The 23,785-nt window shown below is 41.3% G+C and overlaps 1 protein-coding gene across 1 annotated transcript; it reads right to left on the reverse strand.

Moving 5' to 3' along the window:
- Window positions 1–18,996: 18,996 nt before the first annotated feature.
- Window positions 18,997–21,862, reverse strand: LOC148147317 (endogenous retrovirus group 3 member 1 Env polyprotein-like). The gene is made up of 2 exons (XM_087995854.1): window positions 21,445–21,862; window positions 18,997–20,575 (listed from the first exon to the last, which is right to left on the reverse strand). The coding sequence occupies exons 1-2, from the start codon at window positions 21,820–21,822 to the stop codon at window positions 19,571–19,573; spliced, it is 1,383 nt and encodes a 460-aa protein (XP_087851980.1). The 5' UTR covers window positions 21,823–21,862; the 3' UTR covers window positions 18,997–19,570.
- Window positions 21,863–23,785: the final 1,923 nt, after the last annotated feature.

A 23,785-nucleotide genomic window follows, 5' to 3' on the forward strand; every position in this document is an offset into this window, starting at 1 on the left:
TGTAGGGAATCGAATCGAATCTAAACCAACATTGATTTTATTGGTTAATTTGGGTTGGTTAATTGCTTAATCAAGAGTTAAATTAAAATATTTGATAGATTTTTAAAAAAATGTACATTGCTCGAGCTTACTAACTATGATAGCATATCAAGTAACCCAACAGCATCAAGAGGTTTTCAATCTTCAAATAAACTTTCAAGTAGCTCAAATTAAATACGTTTGTAACAGGTGGTGCTTACAAGAGGTAGCAAAGTCATTCAAGAAGATTTTGTTAATTTTGTTTTTTTTTTGGGTTCTCTCAATCCACATTCACTGTCCAAAGTGTTGTTTGGTGATTTCTATTCATTTAGCGAATGCTGTGGGATGATAATCTATCATTAGCAGGCAACGAAATAAAAAGCAGACTAAAAAAAGACATTGACTTACTCTGACCTGTTGAAATACTGCAGCCTCAATAAGCTGGAATGTAACTGAAGAAGGCATTGAAGCAGCTGTCATGGAATTTGTTCGAACTTGTTGGCAGTTACATACTGCTGCCACCTGGCTTTCAGCATTCTCGGCTATACTGATGACAGAGTGGAGACTTGATAAAATAGCATAAACCAGAGCCCAGTAACTTGACAAACGAGTAAGAAATTAAACACAATTTAATAGCCTGTTACAATACTTTTCTAATCACATTCACTCATTTCAATGATTTACCAGTAATCCCTGGAACTAGTCTTTGGTCTTGCAATTGTGAAGAAATCTCTTTTCTAATATTTGGATTTAATGAACGTAAAACAAGTGGGTTGCACTCCTGCCACAATGCAACATGATGACGTTTGGTCAGCAATACAATGTCATCATCCCAGTTTCAAATACTACGAGATGAGTGGGCCCATGGTTTGAAAGCTAGTCAACTATCTTTCAATCACCAATTAAGCTAACCTTGTTAAAAAAAAAGTATTGACTGCATTTTGGGCATTGCATGGAAAAGGGTTTGGGAGCACTTTACAGCAGATATGACCAAGTGGCATGTCAGGGTGGAAGTAAAGGCCTGTCACAAGGACAATAGCTGAGATTCTGCTGGTGATTGTGGAAGCATCTGTAAGAGTTTTGTGGATTTTTTAAACATTTGTTTTGGAACCTGAAATAAAATAAAGTTTTAGAGTTTTAAATTTAACACTAACCCTACCCGCTAATAAATTGTAGCCACAACTGACTTCCTGTTGCCAGCATAATGCTTCTCTGTGTAACACTCTGTCCTAACCACTCTCTCTACACCTCTAATTGGCAACTTTCCTACTAGACAGTTACTAATTAGCTGTGCACCTTTTAATTCGATGGTCTGAAATGGTGGGGACGGGAGAATGGAATGACATGAAAAGAGGATCACCTGACTGGGAGAAGGCAGAGAGTGTGGCTATAGGGTTTTTTTGAAGGATGGCAGCCATTGACTAGTGGAGTTCTGCAGTGGTCAGTGTTGTGACCACAACTATTCACGTTATACATTGACGATCTAGATGAAGGAACTGAGAGAATTGTTGCCACATTTACAGATGACTCAAAGATAGGTGGAGGGACAAGTAGTTTTGAGGAAGTGAGGAGGCTGCAGAAGGACTTGGACAAGCTAAGAGAGTGGGCAAAGAAGTGGCAGATGGAATACAATGTGGTTAATTTGTGAGCTTATATATGTAGGTAGGAAGAATAGAGGCATAGAGATCATTTTCTAAATGTGGAATGGCTTCGGAAATCTGAAAAACAAAGGGACTTGGTAGACCTAGTTCACGATTCTGTTAAGTTTAGCATGCAGGTTCAGTGGCAATATGGAAGGCAAATGTAATGTTGGCATTCATTTTGAGAGGACTGGAACACAAGAACAGAGATATACTGCTGAGGCTCTGTATAATGCTGTAGTCAGACTGCATTTGAAACATGCAGTTTTGAGCCCGTATCTAAGGAAGGATATGCAGGCCTTGAAGGGGAGGGAATCCAGAGGAAGTTCACAAGAATGATCCTACAAACGAAGAGCTTGTCATATGAGGAATGGTTAAGGACTCTGGGCCTGTATTCGATGGAGTTTAGAGGATGAAGGGATCTCATTGAAACTTCCAGAATACTGAGAAGCCTGGATAGAGTGGACATGGAGAAGATATTTCCACTAATAGGAGAGACTAGGACTCAAGAGCACAGCTTCAGAATGGAAGGGATGACCTGTTAGATCTGAGAATGAGGGGGAGTTTCCTCAGGCAGAGGGGAGGAAATCTGTGGAACTCATTGCTGTAGAAGGCTGTGGAGGCTAAGTCATTAACTGTAATTAAGATCAGCATAGGTAGATTCTTGATCAGTAAGGGGATTAAAAGAGAAGGCAGAAGAATGGGGTTATGAAAGATATCAGCCATGATCAAATGGTGGAACAGATCCAATGGGCTGAATGGCCTAATTCTGCTCCTGTAACTGCTTGTTGTACAGTCTAATCCTTTAGCTCAGTGAAAAGCATAAAATCCAAAGTTTCCTTGTTATGTTGCTTCTGGGTTAGAGATCATTAAAATTGTAAAATTTAAAGATTTCTGTTTCCTCATTCCTTTAAAATTTAACTTGAGTTCTCTCTTGTTTTCCTTACTGTTCTTTTATTTACAATTTAAGTACTTCACAAAACAAACACAGAATGAAATGGTATGTTTGTGTCAGTGGACAACTTAGTTCACAGTCTCCATCTAGTGGCATATTGAAAATAAACAACCTTCCTCAGCATCCATAAAGATTTAGTTGTTTGATTGAATCCGGTATCATCAAAAGAATGAAATATAATTTGTAATTTTTCACAAAATCTATTTGCTACCTGGTAGAAAATCAAGGGTACTCTGATGACTTCATCGATGGTACTATATGAAGAAAAGCCTGGCCACATTAATATTATTAGAATTTGAGATCCAATTATAGTGTTATAAATCTACAAGGAGTTTTGTTATTCATGTGTCAGGTAACATTTAAATTTATTACAATTAGATTCATTTTTTCCAGGAGTATTTAATTGTTCTTCTCTGAAGTCTATGAATGATGTAGTAAAAAAGACAATTTATTGGATGTATTGATAAAAAAAAAACATACCTTTGTGAAGGTCATAAAATCTTCCCTGAATTTCTAACATGCAGATTAGATGTTAGATCTAATGTTAGATGTAGGTACTAAGGAATACAGGTGCTAGAGTGATTCAAATGGTTTCTGGAGACCTACAAGAAAATTTAAAATTCACAAATACTGTTTCTAGTGATTTTACTTTAAAAGATTTGTTATAGATGCAGAAGATTGAGAAGTCCCAGCTTACCTGTACTTGATTTTTCAGATCAAATTTAAGTGATTCCTCAAAGTGCAAATATTACATCCATTAGACATATTATTTTCAATACTTGGTATTGTAATAATTAGTAAAATATATATTTTTGAACTTAAGTTTCTTGGAGTGTGAGTTGCTACTTATTTGTGTAGTTTAAGTTGTAAATGGACAATTAATCCTAGCAATGCATGGAACAATGTTCTGTATTGTACAATTCTTTTAACCACTTTTACATTAACAGCTTGTAAGTCTGAGCAATAATATTTATATTTCTCAGTTGCTGCTGTCTTGTAAATCTGCAACTTACAAGATTTGCACAGGTGCTACTGCACTACATTTTACACTCCCCTCCTTCTCTTTAAAGCATCCCTTCATTTGTGCTAAACCCATATGGGAGCCATGGAAAGTGTAGAATGGATATTTTAGTTTTAGAATGTATTCTCTCTTCCAGAAAGAAATGCCTTTTTTAAGATCTCTTTCATAATCCATTTTATTCTTAGAAGGGAATGTTTTAGGATAAGGAATAGCAGATTTAAAATAGAGATGAAGAGAAATTATTTCTCTCAAAGATCATGAATCTGTGAAATCCATCATTCCAGAGCGTGGTATATGCTGGGATATTGAGCAAATATGAGGAGGATAAACAGATAATTAATTAAGAACAGGTTGAAGGATTATAAGGAGTGGGCAGGAAAGTGGAGATAAGGTTGAGATGAGATCAACTTTGAGTGTATCAAATCGTAGAGCAGACTAGAGTGGCTGAATTGCTTACTCCTGCTCTTAGCTCTTAAGTTCTTATGAAAATAATTTTTATTGAGACAGGTCAGCAGTTGTTATGACAGAAGAAGACTGGTTTGTTGCCATTGAGTTGAGGACTGCTTTTGTTTTCCAACTGTGGTTCTTGTATCTCGGTTCAAGTTTGATATTAATTGGGTCTTTCCCACATACTGAATAGTACCAAACTGATGCTTACCTTGTGTTGGTGATCATAGATTTCAGCGTAATCTTTGTCATATTTATTGTCACCTCTTGAAGTCTGCCATAAGCTTTATGATACTTGAAATAAAAATTGAAAATGCTGGAGTATGCAAGGTTGTTTTATCATAAAGTGAAAACAATGATTATTTTTTGAAGAATCCACAGTGAAAATGCCAAAGTGAACTACACTCCCACCTTTTGTTTTTAACCAACGCTAACAGTTGCGTATTTTGTCAATTATTAATTTTTTTTGTTTGTTCCTGGGATTTTGTCCCAGAATAAGAATCATGTTAAGCCTTTCAAATCCTTGCACCTTTTTTGCAGTAACATGCCATAACGAGATACAATAGTGACATTGGAAAATTTGACAAATCCTATATTCCAAGTGGGATGCTGTGCTTGAAATTCGGGGAGTCAGTGACAAGAGATTATCTATTTAAGAATCAAAGAGAACCAACTGGGGGGTGCAGGAATATTGTTACCCAGCAGATTGTTGGATGTTATAATACTTTGCCACAAGGAGTATTTGAGTCAGAAAGCATTACGTCCTTTAAGAGGAAATACCTGCTATGAAGAGGCAAATTACATCAGGAATAGAACAGACAAATAATCCAGTGATCCTCATCATCCTGTTTAAGAGAAAGGATCATGAAAAAAGAAGCTCAACTCAAGGGGGAATATCTTGCATGCTGCCCAGTCCCAAGACTATTAGCTCCTACAACTGCTGCCTTGGTGACAAATGAAGGCATATAGGTTATCTAATAACCTGGAGGACTTCCTCCCATCAGGAGCCATCAACATGATTTATTTGGCTTTGGTTCACTCATCTCAGGACGATGATGCAATTTAACACCTATATATATAGAAGTGGAGATTCATATCATCATTCAATACAGAGTTGTCCCTTCAGCCCATTGAGTCTGTACTGCCAAACATACACTAGTATCTATGTTAGCCCTACTTTCCTGCACTAGGCCCCTGGCCAAACAAATTGATTGTGACTGTGGAAAAGCATCCCACACTATGAAACATCTCTTATAATGCACTCTGTTATTAGAAAAATGTAGATCTGAAAGTCTTCAAATCATTTAATCAAAGGAAGGGAAGTAGGCCTCCCTATCTTCTGAAGTCCTTTATTGTGTACTTAGGCATCAATGACACAAAACACAACTAAGAATGCAACTTACACTTAGTGTAGTTACTCTTTACTGACACCCCAACACAACTACCTACACTCAAAACACGAGTTGCTTAGTGGGTTCCTGTGTTCAAGAACCTGTTACCAGATGATCACTCTCCTGGGTATCCCACAGCTGACCAGATTACACTTCTGTCTGCAGTCCTGCTGTCCTTGAAGGCTGTAGTTTTACGTACCTCCTTACACACAGGCCTTTGGCTTTTAAGGCAGTATGAGTCATTTGATTAGGTTATTAAACCCACTTTGGCCATGTGGTCATGCCCTGCCCTCAGCAGGAGCTGCCTCTAGATGCATGCCAAAGTAAGTCCTATCCCACGCGTTGGGTGGAATGAATATGACAACCAACTCCTCCCCCCCACCCCCCTCCATCCCAAAAGCCGCCAATCATAGTGTGTGAACAAGGTGTCTGGGTGTTTGTAGTCATCTTTTTGATCATAGGTCAGTGAATGTGTATTATTTATTCCAAAGACTGATGTCTTCAGCTAGGGTCTTCTCCTTCAGTGCAACTTTACCTTTGTACCACCCAGTTACAAGTTCCAGACACTGACTCACCTCCCCAACTCGTTACATTTTGACATACAAGAAAAATTAGAGAAGATAAAACAAAAAAAAGCTTTATATCATAACTGTCAGGATTATATATGAAACAAAATCCCTTACAGCATCTAACATCATAGAAATAACATAAAAATGACAAAATGCCTGACACTTTTGAGCCAGAGCCTGGCTAGAACAGTACTGAGGGAAGGGATAGTGACACAACAAGAAAATGAAGGGAAATATGGTTAAATGATAGAAGCAGATGAAGGTGGAGGGCTATAGGCCAATAACTGGCCATGGAGGTTGATTTAGTGAAGTGGTAAGTGAACATAATGAGATGAATAGCTTCTTTCTGAGCAATAGACCATTGTGTTTCAATGGATGACAGAATTTGTGTTTCAGTGTTGCAAACCTATCTGCTGTTGATGTGTCTTTGAGTCTGATTCTCTAATGACAGCCTAGAACAACTCATTTTTCAGAGGTACAGCTTGAAACTAATCCTGGCTTTGCTTGTGGTGCCATTTGCCTGATTTATAAATACATTCATCACAGGTAATAATAATGATCCGTTTTAACAATGCATGATAAGAAAGGGGACGATGATAAGGAGTTACACCATAAGGGATGCTTGATTCATCAGACATGTTAGGGGCATTTAGCCATCACCTCCAGTTACCCAAACATTGACATGTTCAGATATGTTTTTAATCTGAACTTTAGACTTAATAACACATGAAATCCACTGTCATATGCCATGTGATTTCACCAGATACAATCCATATTTTTATGTAAACTAACTGACTGTACATAATTTGGATTAAACATATGACTAATTGTTTTCTCAGTTGGGACAAGTGGATATAGTATACCACTGAGAGAGGCTGACCATTTGAATGACAGGAGTTCCACAGGATTAGAGGTTGTTGACAGCATCTGTGTATCTGAGTGAAGCCCCATTAAAGATTCTCTGAAACAAAAAAGCTATTAATACTCATTTCATTGGTGATCAGCAATTCATTGTTTGCAAGTGTCAATGTCCATACACCTGTCAAATTTTATTTATTTATGTAAAATCTATCATTCCTATACTCTTCATTGCTGAAAGGTACATGTCCAGATGGTGCCTTGGTGATGGAGTATATATTCTCTGTAATTATTGCTTTTGCCCCTGGTCCTTATGTCCAAGGAGAAGCGTGTGCTTCTGTAAAAGTTACCATGGAGCATATGGTTGGAATTTTTTAAATACTTTGCACGCTTTGATAGATTAACGGTACTCTATGTACAGATATGGCATGGTTTCTTCAACCATTTGATATTAAATTATGAGGTATACTCAGCAGGAGGAAGAGGGAGGAATGGAGTAACGTGATAAGCAAGCGATGCACTAAATTCAAAAAAGAGACATTCCGAGACTGGGACTTGTATCTCTGCTCATCAGGACGAATTTCACAGTGATAGCATTTTTTCCTAACTTACCAACCCGAATATGAAAGATTAATGTATAAATACTCTTGTTCTTTCTTCATGATCCAACCTACCATCTTTCTGAAATTTTGCCACTGAATCAGGTCTGACCAGACTGATGAAATTTGAAATTTAAAATTTATGCTGGCTTGAAATTTGTGCTGGGATTTTTTTGTCCTCCAGAAATAACTGGAGGGCAAAGCATGATTTACTTCATTTCTTGCTCAAATTATATGACTAACTCATTCTATCAAAATGTAAGTACATTCTTTCATAAGAACCAAGTTGGTAATTAATAAAGTCCAAACAATGTACAAAGATTGATATACCCTTATGTGAATTTATGTGAATGTTTGTAGATGAACATTACCTTAGAATCAAGTTTAAGACAAATCCATGTGCAGATGCTATGACAAACAGAAACTATGTAAATTCCAAAGCATCTGCATGTAGAGAAAGACTACACTAAAGCACAAGATATTCCTTTTACTGATATCTCTGCAGTTGGAGCTCCACACCCTTAAGTGCCGCCAGCTGCTTCCCTAGGATTTTCCATCTGGTGTCTGGTTTCCTGTCTTTTTGTGCCTGCTGCTCCTCTGTCACAATTTGTCAGGCCCTACCCAACTTGACTATATGATGGACAGTGGAAAAATAAGATTGGGTTATGGCAGAAAAGGGATTTCATATTGTCTAACTGGACAGATTTGGAAGTGACAGGCATTTTGTTGATATGGCAGTGACTAAGTATTTACTCAGGTAGCAGCAGAAGAAGTTTGCATTGGTATGTGTAAAAATGTACAAATCTTCTCAAAAATCGCTAACTTAGAAATCTGTCTGAGGTCAAATTTGGTTTTACTGGTTTCCTACAAACTCATGGTATACCAATGAATACAAAGGCAAGGATTTATTAGGATGAATACAGTCTTTTTTCAAAGACCTTAATAAATCATGGTTCTGCTGCTGACAAATCAATACAACAGTAATGAAAAGGGAGGTGAGGCATTGTAATAATTTGTCGAGTCAGGAGGAGGTCTGCTCATTTATACAAATGATTTATAAGAACCTTCTTTGTTGATAAGAAGGAATTCTACTACTTCTACACATGCAGTTTTGTTAGATCTCTTACTTGCTTTCAAATTTGCTCAGCTAATGTATTGTTGTTCCACTGTGCACATAAGACCCAAAGAATGCGCTCAAAACTGCCTCTTATTAATTGTAAACTTGTTCTGTGAGTGTTCTTTGCAGCAACTGTCAACTTTCTAATATGCGTTTCTAGCATATCTTTGTTTTTATTTCAGATATTAGGCATTCACAGTATTTTGGTTTTTGTATTTATTTCAGCTTTCTATCTTTTGTTTCAACATTATATGGTTGCAAATGAGAATACACAGTAAAACAAACAAATTGAAGAAATTTCACAATATGCACTAAGTTTCTGGTTGCATAAATGAGAATATATTCAACAGATTGTTCTAAATGTTGGAAAAGGAGGTGCATATTTAATTCATGAGAACCACTTGTGCTAAGTATCACTCATTTATCATGTCTGTCTTTGCTGAGCTATGCTGGCTCATCATCCTCTTATATGTGCAATTTAAAATACTTACCCTCTCATCTTAAAACTGCAGAAGGATTTCAGGCCTTCTAATCTCTGCAACATTTTCCACTCCACATCCCTTCCTATATTTATCCATTCTTCAAAACTGGCCCATGTTTCCTTATTTTGTTTCAGCCAAAACATTGGTGGCAGAGCCTTCTGTTGCTTTAGCACTGTTCTCTGGAATTACCTAAACCCTTTACTTTACCTTTGTCCTTTATTTTTAAAACTTCGCAAGACCCCTTTGCCTACAAACCACTTCCTATGATTTGACATCCATTCTTCATATTTATCTGCAACAAAACTTGGATATTTTGTGCATTAGAAACATTATGTAACTAAAAACTGTTCTTTTTTTGCAGAAAGATGTCTATACCTGCAATACTAATCCGGTAAAGGAACCCGGAAGGCTACAGCTAAGGTGAGACAGTTTGTTTTAAAATTACTTACCGGTAGCGGGCAGCGGTGTTTTTTTTCTCTTCACAGAAAGCGCGGGAGCAGCAGGAGGAAGTGACGAAGACCAGAGGGGCAGCCGGAAGCTGGTGTAGCGCAAGCTTAACTGGGTAGGTTTTTTCCCTATAAAAGCGCGCAGGAGAGGGGAAAACGGTAGATGTGGTGTATATGGATTTTAGTAAGGCATTTGATAAGGTTTCCCATGGTAGGCTACTTCAAAAAATACGGAGGTATGGCATTGAGGGTGAGTTGGAGGTTTGGATTAGGAATTGGCTGGCTGGAAGAAGACAGAGGATAGTAGTTGATGGTAAAGGTTCATCTTGGAGTGCCGTTACTAGCGGTGTTCTGTTTTGGGACCATTGCTGCTTGTCATTTTTATAAATGACCTGGAGGAGGGGCTAGAAGGTTGGGTGAGCAAGTTTGCGGATGATACGAAAGTTGGAGGAGTTGTTGACAGTGAGGAAGGATGTGGCAGGTTACAGCGGGATATAGATAAGCTGCAGAACTGGGCAGAAAGGTGGCAAATGGAGTTCAATGTAGCTAAGTGTGAGGTGATTCACTTTGGTAAGAGTAACAAAAAGATGGGGTACTGGGCTAATGGTCGGATACTTGGTAGTGTGGATGAGCAGAGGGATCTTGGTGTCCATGTACACAGATCTTTGAAAGTTGCCACCCAGGTAAATAGTGCGGTGAAGAAGGCATATGGCGTACTGGCTTTTATTGGTAGAGGAATTGAGTTCCGGAGTCCTGAGATCATGTTGCAGCTGTATAAGACTCTGGTGCGGCCGCACCTGGAGTATTGTGTGCTGTTTTGGTCGCCATACTATAGGAAGGATGTGGGGGCACTGGAACGGGTGCAGAGGAGGTTTACCAGGATGTTGCCTAGTATGGTAGGAAGATCGTATGAGGAAAGCCTGAGGCACTTGGGGTTGTTTTCATTGGAGAAAAGAAGGTTTAGGGGTGACTTGATAAAAGTGTACAAGATGATTAGGGGTTTAGATAGGGTTGACCGTGAGAACCTTTTTCCACGTATGGAGTCATCTATTACGAGGGGGCATAGCTTTAAATTAAGGGGTGGTAGGTATAGGACAGATGTTAGGGGTAGGTTCTTTACTCAGCGAGTCGTGAGTTCATGGAATGCACTGCCAGTAGCAGTGGTGTACTCTCCCTCTTTATGGACATTTAAGCGGGCATTGGATAGGCATATGGAGGATAGTGGGCTAGTGTAGGTTAGGTGGGCTTGGATCGGCGCAACATCGAGGGCCAAAGGGCCTGTACTGCGTTGTATTCTTCTATGTTCTATGTTCTATGTTCTATTGGCGCTAACTTCCATGTTGTTGCTTTGAGGGAGTTCTTTTCTACCAGTTTCTTCTGCCCAATAATTTTAAAGCTTCAGACCTGGTGATGAAGGAGTTCTATCATAAGAATATTGCCTTTTTCTAAAGTTTCTCATTATTTTTTATTAGGGTTTCCTTGATGTGACCAAACACAGATGTGTAATCCAGTCAACAGGGTAGACAAAATAAACCAAGAAAAAGTATTATTTTAACTCAGTCTATCAGATAAATTGAAGAAGGTGAAAGGATATATCAACTAAACTCACTATTCATGTGAGAAACTACTTTCTGGGACTAACTAGGTTGACTATTGCTCTATGAATATGTTAAATTTGGAGGGCTATGATATTATTAGAAGCTAACTATGATTTCTTGGTGTCCTTACCAATGTTTATTCCTTAGTATTACCAAACATCTGTGCTTGGATTAAAATGCAATTATATTTCACACTGATCCTTTGGGATTACTGCATAAGCATCATCCCTGTCCTTTGAATATGGAGATTAAAAAAAATCATTTAAATTTCTTGCCATACCCTCTGCATCTTCACACAAATTCCCTTCTTTATCTCTGGGTCCCACTTTTTCCTTAGTTATCTTTTTAGTTTTTATATACTTGTAAAACATCTTTGGGATTTTCCTTCATCTTGCTTGCTAATATTTTTTCATACCCTTACTTTGAATTGAATTGAATTAACTTTATTGCCACATGTACTCACATGAGTGCAGTGAAACATTTCCTTTGATATCCTTTTTTTTCACTTGTTCTCTGTGCTTTCTATACTCCTCTCGGCTATCTGCAATGTTAAGTTTTTTGTTTCTATCATATATTTTCTCTTTCTGTTTAATCTTCCTGTGTATTTTTGCAGACACCTGTGAGCATCTAGATTTGGCAGTACCATTCTTATTTTGGAGGGGATATGTCTGCTTTGTGGCCTAAGGATCTCACTTTTTAATGTCTCCCACAGATTCACCACTAATTTATCTTTAGCAGCCCTGTCCTGTCCATTTCAGCCAAACCACTTGCCAGTTTTTTTAAAAAATTGCCTAACCTCAGTTAAAAACTTTGATTCCTGATTTATCTCTGTCCTTTTCCAAAATAATGCTAAATCTAACTGAGCTGTGCTCACTATCCCCAGTATGATCATCCATTGTTACTTTGCCCACTTGTCCACCTTCATCTCCCAAAACTAAATCCAGAATTGTGTCTCATTTTGTTGGACTTATCATGTATTGTTCTCTCTGACAAATGCCCTCTGTTCTAAGCCAACATGTCTTACACGCTCAGATTGTTCTCCTATAACACGCATTTTGTCAATGTGATCTGGCTGTAATGCAATTGATGAATAGGGGAATGATTTTTCAAAAAATGCAAACTCCCATTGGTTATAATGTGATTCCATCCCCGGTTACCTTAAGACCTCTCTAGATTTTTACTTCAGTCAAGCAAAAGAGATTGAATGACGGGCCAAATTTTGATGTTTTTGAGGACGTTTTTAGAAATTGTTGCAGGAGAAAAAATTTGGATTTCAAGATTCTCCGCATTCTAGTCAATACACCAAGTCATCCTCCCACCATTGATGAGCTTTCTGAAAACATCAAAGTGCTATATCTAACTCTGAACACAACCTCTCATTCAACCCATGGACTAGGGTGCAATAGCAGCTTTTAAAGCTTATTATTTAAGGTGCACATTCAGGAAGTTGATTGCAACTACTCGGGGGATAATGAGGACAGTGTTCTTCAATTTTGGAAGAGCTTTAACATTAAGAATGTTATTGCCATGATTGGGCAATGTCAGTAAGGACTGCTTGCATGCAGTTTGGCAGAAGCTTCTCCCAGATTTTCTTCATGATGTTCAAGGCATTGAACCGTCAGAGGAGCATTCAGCAATCAAAGAACATTGTGTCGCTCTTTTAAATCAAGTTGGATTTGAAGAAGTGGAGACTGATCTGCAACAATTTATTGCTTTGGGGGAAATTGAAGCTGGAGATGAAGACGATGAAGTCTAGAATTCAGAATAATGAGAACTTTCCACTTCTGTTTTGTCTTAGAGTCATAGAGATGTACAGCATGGAAACAGACCCTTCGGTCCAACCTGTCCACACCGACCAGATATCCCAACCCAATCTAGTCCCACCTGCCAGTACCCAGCCCATATCCCTCCAAATCCTTCATATTCAGATACCCATCCAAATGCCTCTTAAATGTTGCAATTGTACCAGCCTCCACCACATCCTCTGGCAGCTCATTCCATACCACCCTCTGCATGAAAACGTTGCCCCTTAAGTCTCTTTTATATCTTTCCCCTCTCACCCTAAACCTATGCCCTCTAGTTCTGGACTCCCCAATTCCAGGGAAAAGACTTTGTCTATTTATCCTATCCATGCCCCTCATAATTTTGTAAACCTCTATAAGGTCACCCCTCAGCCTCCGACGGTCCAGGGAAAACAGCCACAGCCTGTTCAGCCTCAAATCCTCCAACCCTGGCAAATTCCTTGTAAATCTTTTCTGAACCTTTTCAAGTTTCACAACATCTTTCTGATAGGAAGGAGACCAGAATTGCACGCAATATTCCAACAGTGGCCTAACCAATGTCCTGTACAGCCGCAACATGACCTCCCAACTCCTGTACTCAATACTCTGACCAATAAAGGAAAGCACACCAAATGCCTTCTTCACTATCCTATCTACCTGCGACTCCACTTTCAAGGAGCTATGAACCTGCACTCCAAGGTCTCTTTGTTCAGCAACACTCCCTAGGACCTTACCATTAAGTGTATAAGTCCCACTAAGATTTGCTTTCCCAAATACAGCATCTTGCATTTATCTGAATTAAACTCCATCTGCCACTTCTCAGCCTATTGACCTATCTGGTCAAGATCCTGTTGTAATCTGAGGTAACCCTCTTCGCTGTCCACTACACCTCCAATTTTGTTGTCATCTGCAAACTTACTAACTGGACCTCTTATGCTCGCATCCAAATCATTTATGTAAATGACAAAAAGTAGAGGACCCAGCACCAATCCTTGTGGCACTCCACTGGTCACAGGCCTCCAGTCTGAAAAACAACCCTCCAATACCACCCTCTGTCTTCTACCTTTGAGCCAGTTCTGTATCCAAATGGATAGTTCTCCCTTTATTCCATGAGATCTCACCTTGCTAATCAGTCTCCCATGGGGAACCTTGTCGAATGCCTTACTGAAGTCCATATAGATCACATCTACTGCTCTGCCCTCATCAATCTTCTTTGTTATTTCTTCAAAAAACTCAATCAAGTTTGTGAGACATGATTTCCCATGCACAAAGCCATGTTGACTAGCCCTAATCAGTCCTTGCCTTTCCAAATACATGTACATCCTGTCCCTCAGGATTCCCTCCAACAACTTGCCCATCACTGAGTCACCGGTCTATAGTTCTCTGGCTTGTCTTTACCACCCTTCTTAAGCAGTGGCACCACGTTTGCCAACCTTCAGCCTTCTGGCACCTCGCCTGTGACTATCGATGATACAAATATCTCAGCAAGAGGCCCAGAAATCACTTCTCTAGCTTCCCACAGAGTTCTTAGATACACCTGATCAGGTCCTGGGGACTTATCCGCCTTTAACCATTTCATGACATCCAGCACTTCCTCCTCTGTAATCTGGGCATTTTGCAAGATGTCACCATCTATTTCCCTACAGTCTATATCTTCCATATCCTTTTTCACAGTAAATACTGATGCAAAATATTCATTTAGTATCTCCTCCATTTTCTGTGGCTCCACACAAAGGCCGCCTTGCTGAACTTTGAGGGTCCCTATTCTCTCCCTAGTTACCCTTTTGTTAAAACCCTTTGGATTCTCCTTAATTCTATTTGCCAATGCTATCTCATGTCCCCTTTTTGCCCTCCTGATTTCCCTCTTAAGTATACTCCCACTTCCTTTATACTCTTCTAAGGATTCACTCGATCTATCCTGTCTATACCTGACATATGCTTCCTTCTTTTTCTTAACCAAACCCTCAATCTTTTTAGTCATCCAGCATTCCCTATACCTACCAGCCTTCCCTTTCACCCTGACAGGAATATACTTTCTCTGGATTCTTGTTATCTCATTTCTGGAGGCTTCCCATTTTCCAGCCGTCCCTTTACCTGCGAACATCTGCCTCCAATCAGCTTTCGAAAGTTCTTGCCTAATACCATCAAAATTGACCTTTCTCCAATTTAGAACTTCAACTTTTAGATCTGGTCTATCCTTTTCCATCACGATTTTAAAACAAATAGAATTATGGTCACTGGCCCCAAAATGCTCCCCCACTGACACCTCAGTCACCTGCCCTGCCTTATTTCCCAAGTGTCGGTCAAGTTTTACACCTTCTCTAGTAGGTACATCCACATACTGAATCAGAAAATTGTCTTGTACGCACTTAAGAAATTCCTCTCCATCTAAACCTTTCACACTATGGCAGTCCCAGTCAATGTTTGGAAAGTTAATATCCCCTACCATAACTACCCTATTATTCTTACAGATAGCTGAGATCTCCTTACAAGTTTGTTTCTCAATTTCCCTCTGATTATTAGGGGGTCTATAATACAATCCCAATAAGGTGATCATCCCTTTCTTATTTCTCAGTTCCACCCAAATAACTTCTCTGGATGTATTTCCTGGAATATTCTCCCTCAGCACAGCTGTAATGCTATCCCTTATCAAAAATGCCACTCCCCCTCCTCTCTTGCCTCCCTTTCTATCCTTCCTGTAGCATTTGTATCCTGGAACATTAAGCTGCCAGTCCTGCCCATTCCTGAGCCATGTTTTTGTATTTGCTATGATAGCCCAGTCCCATGTTCCTAACCATGCCCTGAGTTCATCTGCCTTCCCTGTTAGGCCCCTTGCATTGAAATAAATGCAGTTTAATTTATTAGTCCTACCTTGTCGCTGCCTGCCCTGACTGTTTGATTCACTTCTGTTCTCAACTGTGCCAGTCTCAGATTGATCTCTTTTCTCACTATCTCCTTGGGTCCCACTCCCCCACCTTACTAGTTTAAATCCTCCGAAGCAGTTCTAGCAAACTTCCCTGCAAGTATATTAGTCCCCTTCCAATTTAGGTGCAATCCGTCCTTCTTGTACAGGTCACTTCTACCCCAAAAGAGATTCCAATGATCCAAAAATGTGAATCCTTCTCCCATATACCAGCTCCTCAGCCATGCATTCATCTGCTCTATCCTCCTATTCCTGCCCTCAATAGCATGTAGCACTGGGAGTAATCCAGATATTACTACCCTTGAGGACCTCCTTTTTAAATTTCTGCCAACTCTCTGTAATCTCCCTTCAGAATCTCAACCTTTTCCCTTCCAATGTCGTTGGTTTCAATGTGGACAATGACCTCTTGCTGGCCCCTCTCCCCCGTGAGAACATTCTGCACCCTCCCTGAGACATCCTTGATCCTGGCACCAGGGAAACAACACACTATCCTGCTTTTTCTTCGCTGGCCACATAAACGTTTGTCTGTACCTCGGACTACAGAATCCCCTAACACAATTGATCTCTTGGAAGCCGACGTACCCCTCGTTACATTACAGCCAGTCTCAATACCAGAAACTTGGTTGTTCGTGCTACGTTCCCCTGAGAATCCATCACATTTTCCAAAACAGCATACCTGTTTGAAATGGGTATATCCACAAAAGACTCCTGCCCTAGGTGCCGACCTCTCTTACCCTTCCTGGAGTTAACCCATCTATGTGACTGTATGTGAGACTTCCCCCCTTCCTATAACTGCCATCCATCACATACTGTTGCTGTTGCAAATTCCTCATCGCTTCTATCTGTCTCTCCAACCAATCCACTCGATCTGATAAGAGTCGCATCCAACAGCATTTATGGCAGGTATAATCCGCAGTAACCCTTAAACTCTTTTTAAACTCCCACATCTGACAAGAAGTACATACCACTGCAAAGGCCATTTTTCCTCTTTCACAATCTACAGACCCAGAAAATAACACCGTCTTATTCCTTTACAAACACTTCCCCAGGTTAAATTAATAGCTGTGGCTTATATTTTAAGTTTAAACAAGAGACTTATCTCCAAACCATATAATCAAGAAAGAAATCACTGTAGTTACTAATACAGCCTTTCGCTTGGACAGACTTAAAACAACAATTAACTTATCTGATTCTGTACTGTGAACTTCGCCCAAACCGGTTCCTCCAAGATTAGTTGTGAAATTCACTGTTTGTTAATTTTCCCAGATGCACTCCGATGTCCAGTGACACATGAATTCAAAAACAGCAAAGGCAGTAACTGTGCAGGTTTTCTCTCTCTCTCTCTCTCTCTCTCCTGCACTGTCCTCACCGTGTACTTCCTTTGTCTGCTCTTCTCCCTTTTAAAACTGCTGTTGTTTTGCCTTTTTTTTCCAAAGTTCCAAAACAATGCAGCAACATATAAAACAGTAATTGCTGCTCCTGGAATTCGAGGAAATCACCTCCAGCACCTAAAATATCTCAAAAAAAAGGAGCAGCTCTTACAGCCAGAGGGAAGTTGATAGGCAGTTGCAGCTCTTAGAAGACAATGACTACAATGCAGAGTGCAGCAGGATTGCAGCTTGTGACGTAAATTCTTATCTGGAACATTATGAACAACTTCTTCATGAAAGAAGAAAGATGGCAAAGCAGCAAAAGCTAGATGCCTTTTTTAAGCCAACCCCCAACAAACAGTCTGAGGACAATGAACCACAGCCATCCACTTCTGGACTACATGTTTTCTTTTTTCGTCATAATCTTGCACCAGAACTATACCTGAAAGTGATGATGCTGATGCTGATAATGACCCTCAGCCCCTGTCTTTAAACAGTATTGTAACTTAGCACACTCAGAAACCCCTTAAAGTGTGAAATTTATTGTATTATTTCATTAAAATGTATGGTTTTAACATTTGAAGAGACTTTGTAGTGGAACAAACTTGCTAAGCGACATAAATCTGCAGATGCTGGAATTCAAGTGGACAGGCAGGAGGCTGGAAGAACACAGCAAGCCAGACAGCATCAGGAGGTGGAGAACTCGATGTTTTCGGTCTAACCCTTCTTAAGGTCCTTAAGAAAGGTTGCACCCAAAACATTGACTTCTCCACCTCCTGATGCTGCCTGGCTTGCTATGTTCCTCCAGCCTCCTGCCTGTCCACTTTGGATTCCAGCATCTGCAGTTTTTTTTGTCTCAAACTTAGACTTGAAAAAATAGACAGTCCCTCTGGGGGTAGGGGAGAGAGGACATGGTGACAGGGAATGTAACAAGTAAGGCTAAAAGAAAGGGAAGAAATAGAAATTGATTCACCATTTGAAGGCCAAATTCAATATGAAGTCCAAAAGGCTGGAAAGTGCCTAATGTGAAGATGAAATGTTGTTCCTCCAGTTGGTGCTGTGATTCACTCAAGCACTGCAGCATGCAGAGGATGGGCAAGTGATCCTGTGAGCAGGACACAGGAGCAGGACCTTTGGAAGAATGCTGAAACTTTGAAGAGAAATTGTTTATAACTAGAAAACACCGATTCAAGATGAGATAAGATGGGCCTAATGTTCTCTTTCTGTGCTGTAAAAAGTTTGTGATTCTGTGAAAGTGATTGGCAAATGAGTCAAAGGTGACATGAGATAAACATTTTGCATAAAAGAATTGTTATAATCTGAATACACTGCTTGAAAAGGCGATGGACAGAGATTCAATATGATGGTCTGTGGGGAAAGAGTGTAGTTGGAGCCGATTGGATAGCTGTACAAAGCGCGGCAGAGACATGAATGACTTACTTCAGTGCTATATCATTCTATGTTTGTGATAAAATTCCTTTGTCACACATAGAACTTTTTAAAAAAGTTTACTATCACAGCTTTTCTTTCAAAGTGCTCATTCAGTCTAAGAAAACAGATCAGAATAATTTAAAAAAAAATTATTCTCGGTAACATCCTTCTTAAAAATCTTAAAAAGAAGAGCTGTTGCTTTTGGATTTGTTTCCAGTTAATCGATTAACTTCCTAAAATAATTTTATTTAATCAGTTGCTCATTGGTAATGTTATTGAGAGTTGAGCATTGCTTAGTGTTAGAAACGAAAATCGCTTCTCAATAATCGCTCTAGACAAATTCAGGAAAACAAAGTTTTATTAACAAGTCAAGTCTGCAGAGTCGGGCACCCTTAAAGAAAAGGCGCGCTGAGGCTTACAAAGTCTCCATTATTTATAGGACAAGTCCCTCCTCTCCTTGGCTCCAACAAGCCATGAGGTTCACATTCTTAAAAACATCATTATTTTTATCACGAAGTCTGCAACAAAAGGCTCCAGAGTCTCCAAAGTTTGTTGTTTTTCTCACCCTGTAGTCTTATCAGTCAAAAGCTTTAATCTTGAAACAGATGTCTCAAGTCGTACTCCCATCCTGGAGTCTTATCAGCGAAGGACTCATCCTTCTCTGCTGTGTGAATGGCTTCATTAATCAAGAGCCTGCTTGCTTTTACTATAGCTCACAAATTGTCAGCATTCTGCACAATTTAAACTACTCTACTTTTGAGTATATAAAATGGTTGTTAGAAAAGAAACAAAGGTTTTGTCTTTTATTATAGATCAGTCTGTGGTCCAGGCACATCTTAAAGTTTAAACCGAAATTACCTCTTACAATTCCACCCTTTTCTTTCTTTAAGATGTGCCTGACCAAGATAAGCCCCCCCCCTTCCCTCAAGGGCCCGGGAAATCCTTGGTCTTTCGCAGCAACATCACTTTAAGTTCCCGTGTCCCATGTTGTGGAACCACCACTGCCTGGAGTCGGGAAATATTTTTCTGAATTAAAAACTGAATACAGGGAGTTAGGCAGGGTAATACGAGAAGAAGAATCATGCCGCCCCCAACCACCAGCAACGCCGTGCGCCACCAGCTACCACCTAGGAGACCATCCCACCATCCGATGCCACTAAGAGGACGCCAAGATTGTACTGGCACATGGGCCAATCTCCGAATTTCATCGGAAATTTTCAAAACCGCTTTACCATTATCGTCAATTTCTAGACAGCAGTTTGTCAGGTTAAATTTCCCGCACACACCCCCCTCCGAGGCCAACAGATAATCCAAGGCAAGTCGGTTTTGATATATAGCAGCCCTCATCTGATCCTGCTGCTGAGCCAACAGCTCTAGGGCCAGGGCAGTCCGGTTAGTAATGACCTCTACGACTGCTTGGAGCCTGATAATTCGATTTAGCATATAGATAGGAGTACGATATCCCCATGATCCGTCCTGTGCCCAAGTAGCCGGCCCATAGTATTCAATAATCCGGGCCGGTGGCCACTCATCCCCCCAATCACCGACTTGGATATCCCTTGGCGACCTACGCAGGGAGTCAAAGAGTTTAACTCCCAAATCATCGCCTTCCTCCCGGGGTAATAGGAAGAACGCAGGTCGTATTAGACCCAGGAAGCATACCCCAGCCCATCCCATGGGCAGTTTGGAGTATGCCTGATTACCGCATATCCAAAATAGGCCATCTGGAGCAGGCCCTCCCTGCCTCACAACGTCATCCCACAACTCCTTTACTCCAGGGACGCCCTCATAAGGACCAGGACCACTGCAATTCCAGTATTCGGATTGTTGACCCCGTGGCAGAGTCTGGACAGGATTATTCCAGCATTGATTCCCCTGACAACCACCGCTCCACACTCTTTTCATGCCATCGGAAGGGTCAGCACTGAGCTCGTAAGAGGAGGAATCAGAACGTAACCGAATGCAATTTTGATGATCTCGGTTTGCAATGTACCAAGCAATATTCTCAGGCCACCATACTCGCGTGGTTGCATCCAATATATTCTGACAGGGGCTAATCCCTACCTTCACGGTCCCCTTGCCTTCAATACAGAACTGGCCCTCAGGGCTGTTTGTCAGTCTCCACCCCTGGCTTTTTCTGTCGTTGTCACGAGTCCAAGTGGTTTGCAGCAATTCCCCTATGTCTAAGCTTTGACCAGTCCACGGCCATTGTTCCGACATATGCGGCCCCCCACAGACCCAGCAATTGCTAACATTTAAAACAGTGGCTATTCTAGAGGTGAGATCAATAAACAGGTTTTGTGTAACATCAGGGAGTTTAATCTGTCCTTCTACCTCTTCGTATACAGATGGCACTTTAGGGAACACGACCGTTCCCTGTCGGTCTTGCTCTTTCCCCAACCCCCGATCAGGGATCTGTATCTTGGTCTCCTTGACTCTGTCAACCTGCTCCCTGAGCAACACGGAGGATAGGTCCCGCCTCCCAGTTTTGCTAATACACACCCAGCGGTCATTTATAGGGCATCCATGGATTTTGCCACCGTATCCTTTATTATATACCTGATAATAGGGTCTCCCATCCTCCCAACATTCATGGCGTGCACTCACATCGTAACACCTATCGTCCACATAGGAATGGGACACAAATGATCCCGAATAGATTCGAATCCCAAGTCTTACTGTAGTTCGACATTTGTCACATCTCCCCTCACCCTCCCCCACATACAGGAGTAAACTGATCAATATCCCCACCAATACAGTCCAAGTAGAGTTCATTATTGCTGTCTTTTCAGTTTTACCGACAACGGCTTGTCCCCTTGTTCGCATGTCCAGGTGCTTTCTTCTTCAGGCGGAACGGGCCCCTTTATCCTTGATGCGTGGACCCACCCTTTTTCTTTCGTTCGAACAGCTGCCTCAGTTGTTAACAGAACCAGGAACGGTCCTTCCCACCGCGGCTGGAGCTTTTCGGCCTTCCAGGTCTTAACAAGTATCCAATCTCCGGGCTCCACCTTATGCAGGAGGAAGTCGAGCGGCGGAGTCTGAGCCAGGAGACCTTTCCTTCGGAGTTCTGCAAAAGAACGGGATAAGGCCAGTAAATAGGTTCGGATAAATACATCCCCCCCTTGTAGAGTGGGACATCCATCAACCTTACTCCAATACGGTAATCCGAAGAGCATTTCATAGGGGGAAACCCCGACATCTCGGCGAGGTGCCGTACGTATCCTCATTAGGGCAATGGGCAGGCACTTTGGCCAGGGTAACTTAGTTTCTAACATCAGCTTAGTCAATTGGGTCTTGAGCGTGCCATTCATTCTCTCAACTCGACCCGAACTCTGAGGATGCCAGGGTGTGTGGAATTTCCATTGGATGCCCAGGGCATTACAGATCAAATGGTGTAGCTTAGAAATAAAATGCGTCCCGCAATCGGAGTCAATAGATTCCATTATGCCATATCTCGGGATTATGTTCTCTAACAACAGTCGGGCCACGGTTGGTGCATCGTCTTTGGCAGTTGGGAAAGCCTCTACCCAGTGAGTGAAATGGTCTACTATTACTAGCAGATATTTCCATCTCTGTACTGGGGGTAATTCTGTAAAGTCAACTTGGATCCTCTGAAATGGCCTAATCGCTAGGGGCTGACCACCAGCTGGCATAGAACGCATGGTTTTCTGATTAATACGCCGGCAAGTGGGGCATCCGACTACCTCTTGTTGGGCTAATATGTATATCCCCCTGCATACATAGTCTCTCAGGATTGTGTCACACATGGCTTGCACCCCCCAGTGGGTCTGATGGTGTATCGGTGCAGAATACCCCGGGTGATCTGTTTGTTCAGTACTTGTCTCCCATCAGGAACCGTCCACTTCCCGTTAGTATCTAGCCGGGCACCCAATTGATCCATTTTATCAATCTCCCCCTGGGTGAAGACGGGTTGTTTAGCGAGGCCCTCCCTCAACGGTATTAACGTTAACAATTGGACGGATTTTTCGACCGCTGCCCGCTTGGCTTCCTCGTCTGCCAGCCGGTTTCCCACCGCTTCCGGTGTCGACCCCTTCTGGTGACCGGGTACATGGACTACTGCAAGTTCCGTAGGTAACGCCAGGGCTTCCAACGTTAGGCTGATCATTTGTTCGTGAGCTAATTCCTTTCCCCGGGAAGTTATCAATCCTCGCTCTTTCCAGATTTTCCCGAAAGTATGAACGACTCCGTATGCATACTTTGAGTCAGTATATATGGTCCCCACTTTCCCTTCCAACAGCTTCAGGGCCCTCTGGAGGGCGTACAACTCACAGGATTGGGCTGACCACTTCCCGGGCAGTCGTCCAGACTCAATCGTCCGTTTCGTTGCACCATCTATAACAGCATAGCCACTGTATCGTACTCCACTGATGCACCGGGAGGACCCGTCGATATACAGTTCCTGTCCCTCACCCAGCGGGGCTTCTTGCAGGTCCTCTCGGCTTTTGGTCTGCAAGTCCACAAATTCCACACAATCATGCTCCTGTTCCCCGTCTGCAGGACGTCCGTACAGAAACTGGGCTGGGTTGCAACTGAGATCTTTTGCAAAATTGAGATCGTTCCCGGTCATCAAAATCGTCTCATACTTTAGGATGCGAGAGTCTGTTAACCAGCGGTGAGCCTTCTGAGCCAGTATGGCACTAACCGAATGTGGGGAGTATACTGTGATCCTTCCTCCAAAGGTAAGTTTTCGGGCCTCTTCTACTAACATTGCCGTAGCTGCCACTGCCTGTATACAGGTCGGCCATCCACGTGACACAGGGTCTAACATTTTTGACAAAAATGCAACCGGCTGACGTTTCCCTGCCCGCAGCTGAGTGAGCACACCCTGGGCAATTCCGCCGGCGCTATTAACATATAACTGGAACGGTTCCTTCAGGGTGGGTAAAGCCAATACCGGAGCTCGAATCAGTTTATTTTTAATAATATTAAATCGCTGCTCCTCCTCATCTGACCAGTCCACCTTTTGTCCTTCTTGTCCCAGTTTGTCGTACAAAAATTTTACTAAAGTGGTGTAACTTTCAATCCATATCCGGCAATACCCTACTAGTCCCAGGAATTGTCTGACTTCCTTCTTCGTCCTGGGTATTGGCATACCCGTAATTCCTGATATTCGTTCTG

Source organism: Chiloscyllium plagiosum, unplaced genomic scaffold (genome assembly GCF_037043375.1).
Source record: "Chiloscyllium plagiosum isolate Xiang-an unplaced genomic scaffold, Cpla_swu_hap1 HiC_scaffold_17, whole genome shotgun sequence".
Lineage (NCBI taxonomy): Eukaryota > Metazoa > Chordata > Chondrichthyes > Orectolobiformes > Hemiscylliidae > Chiloscyllium > Chiloscyllium plagiosum.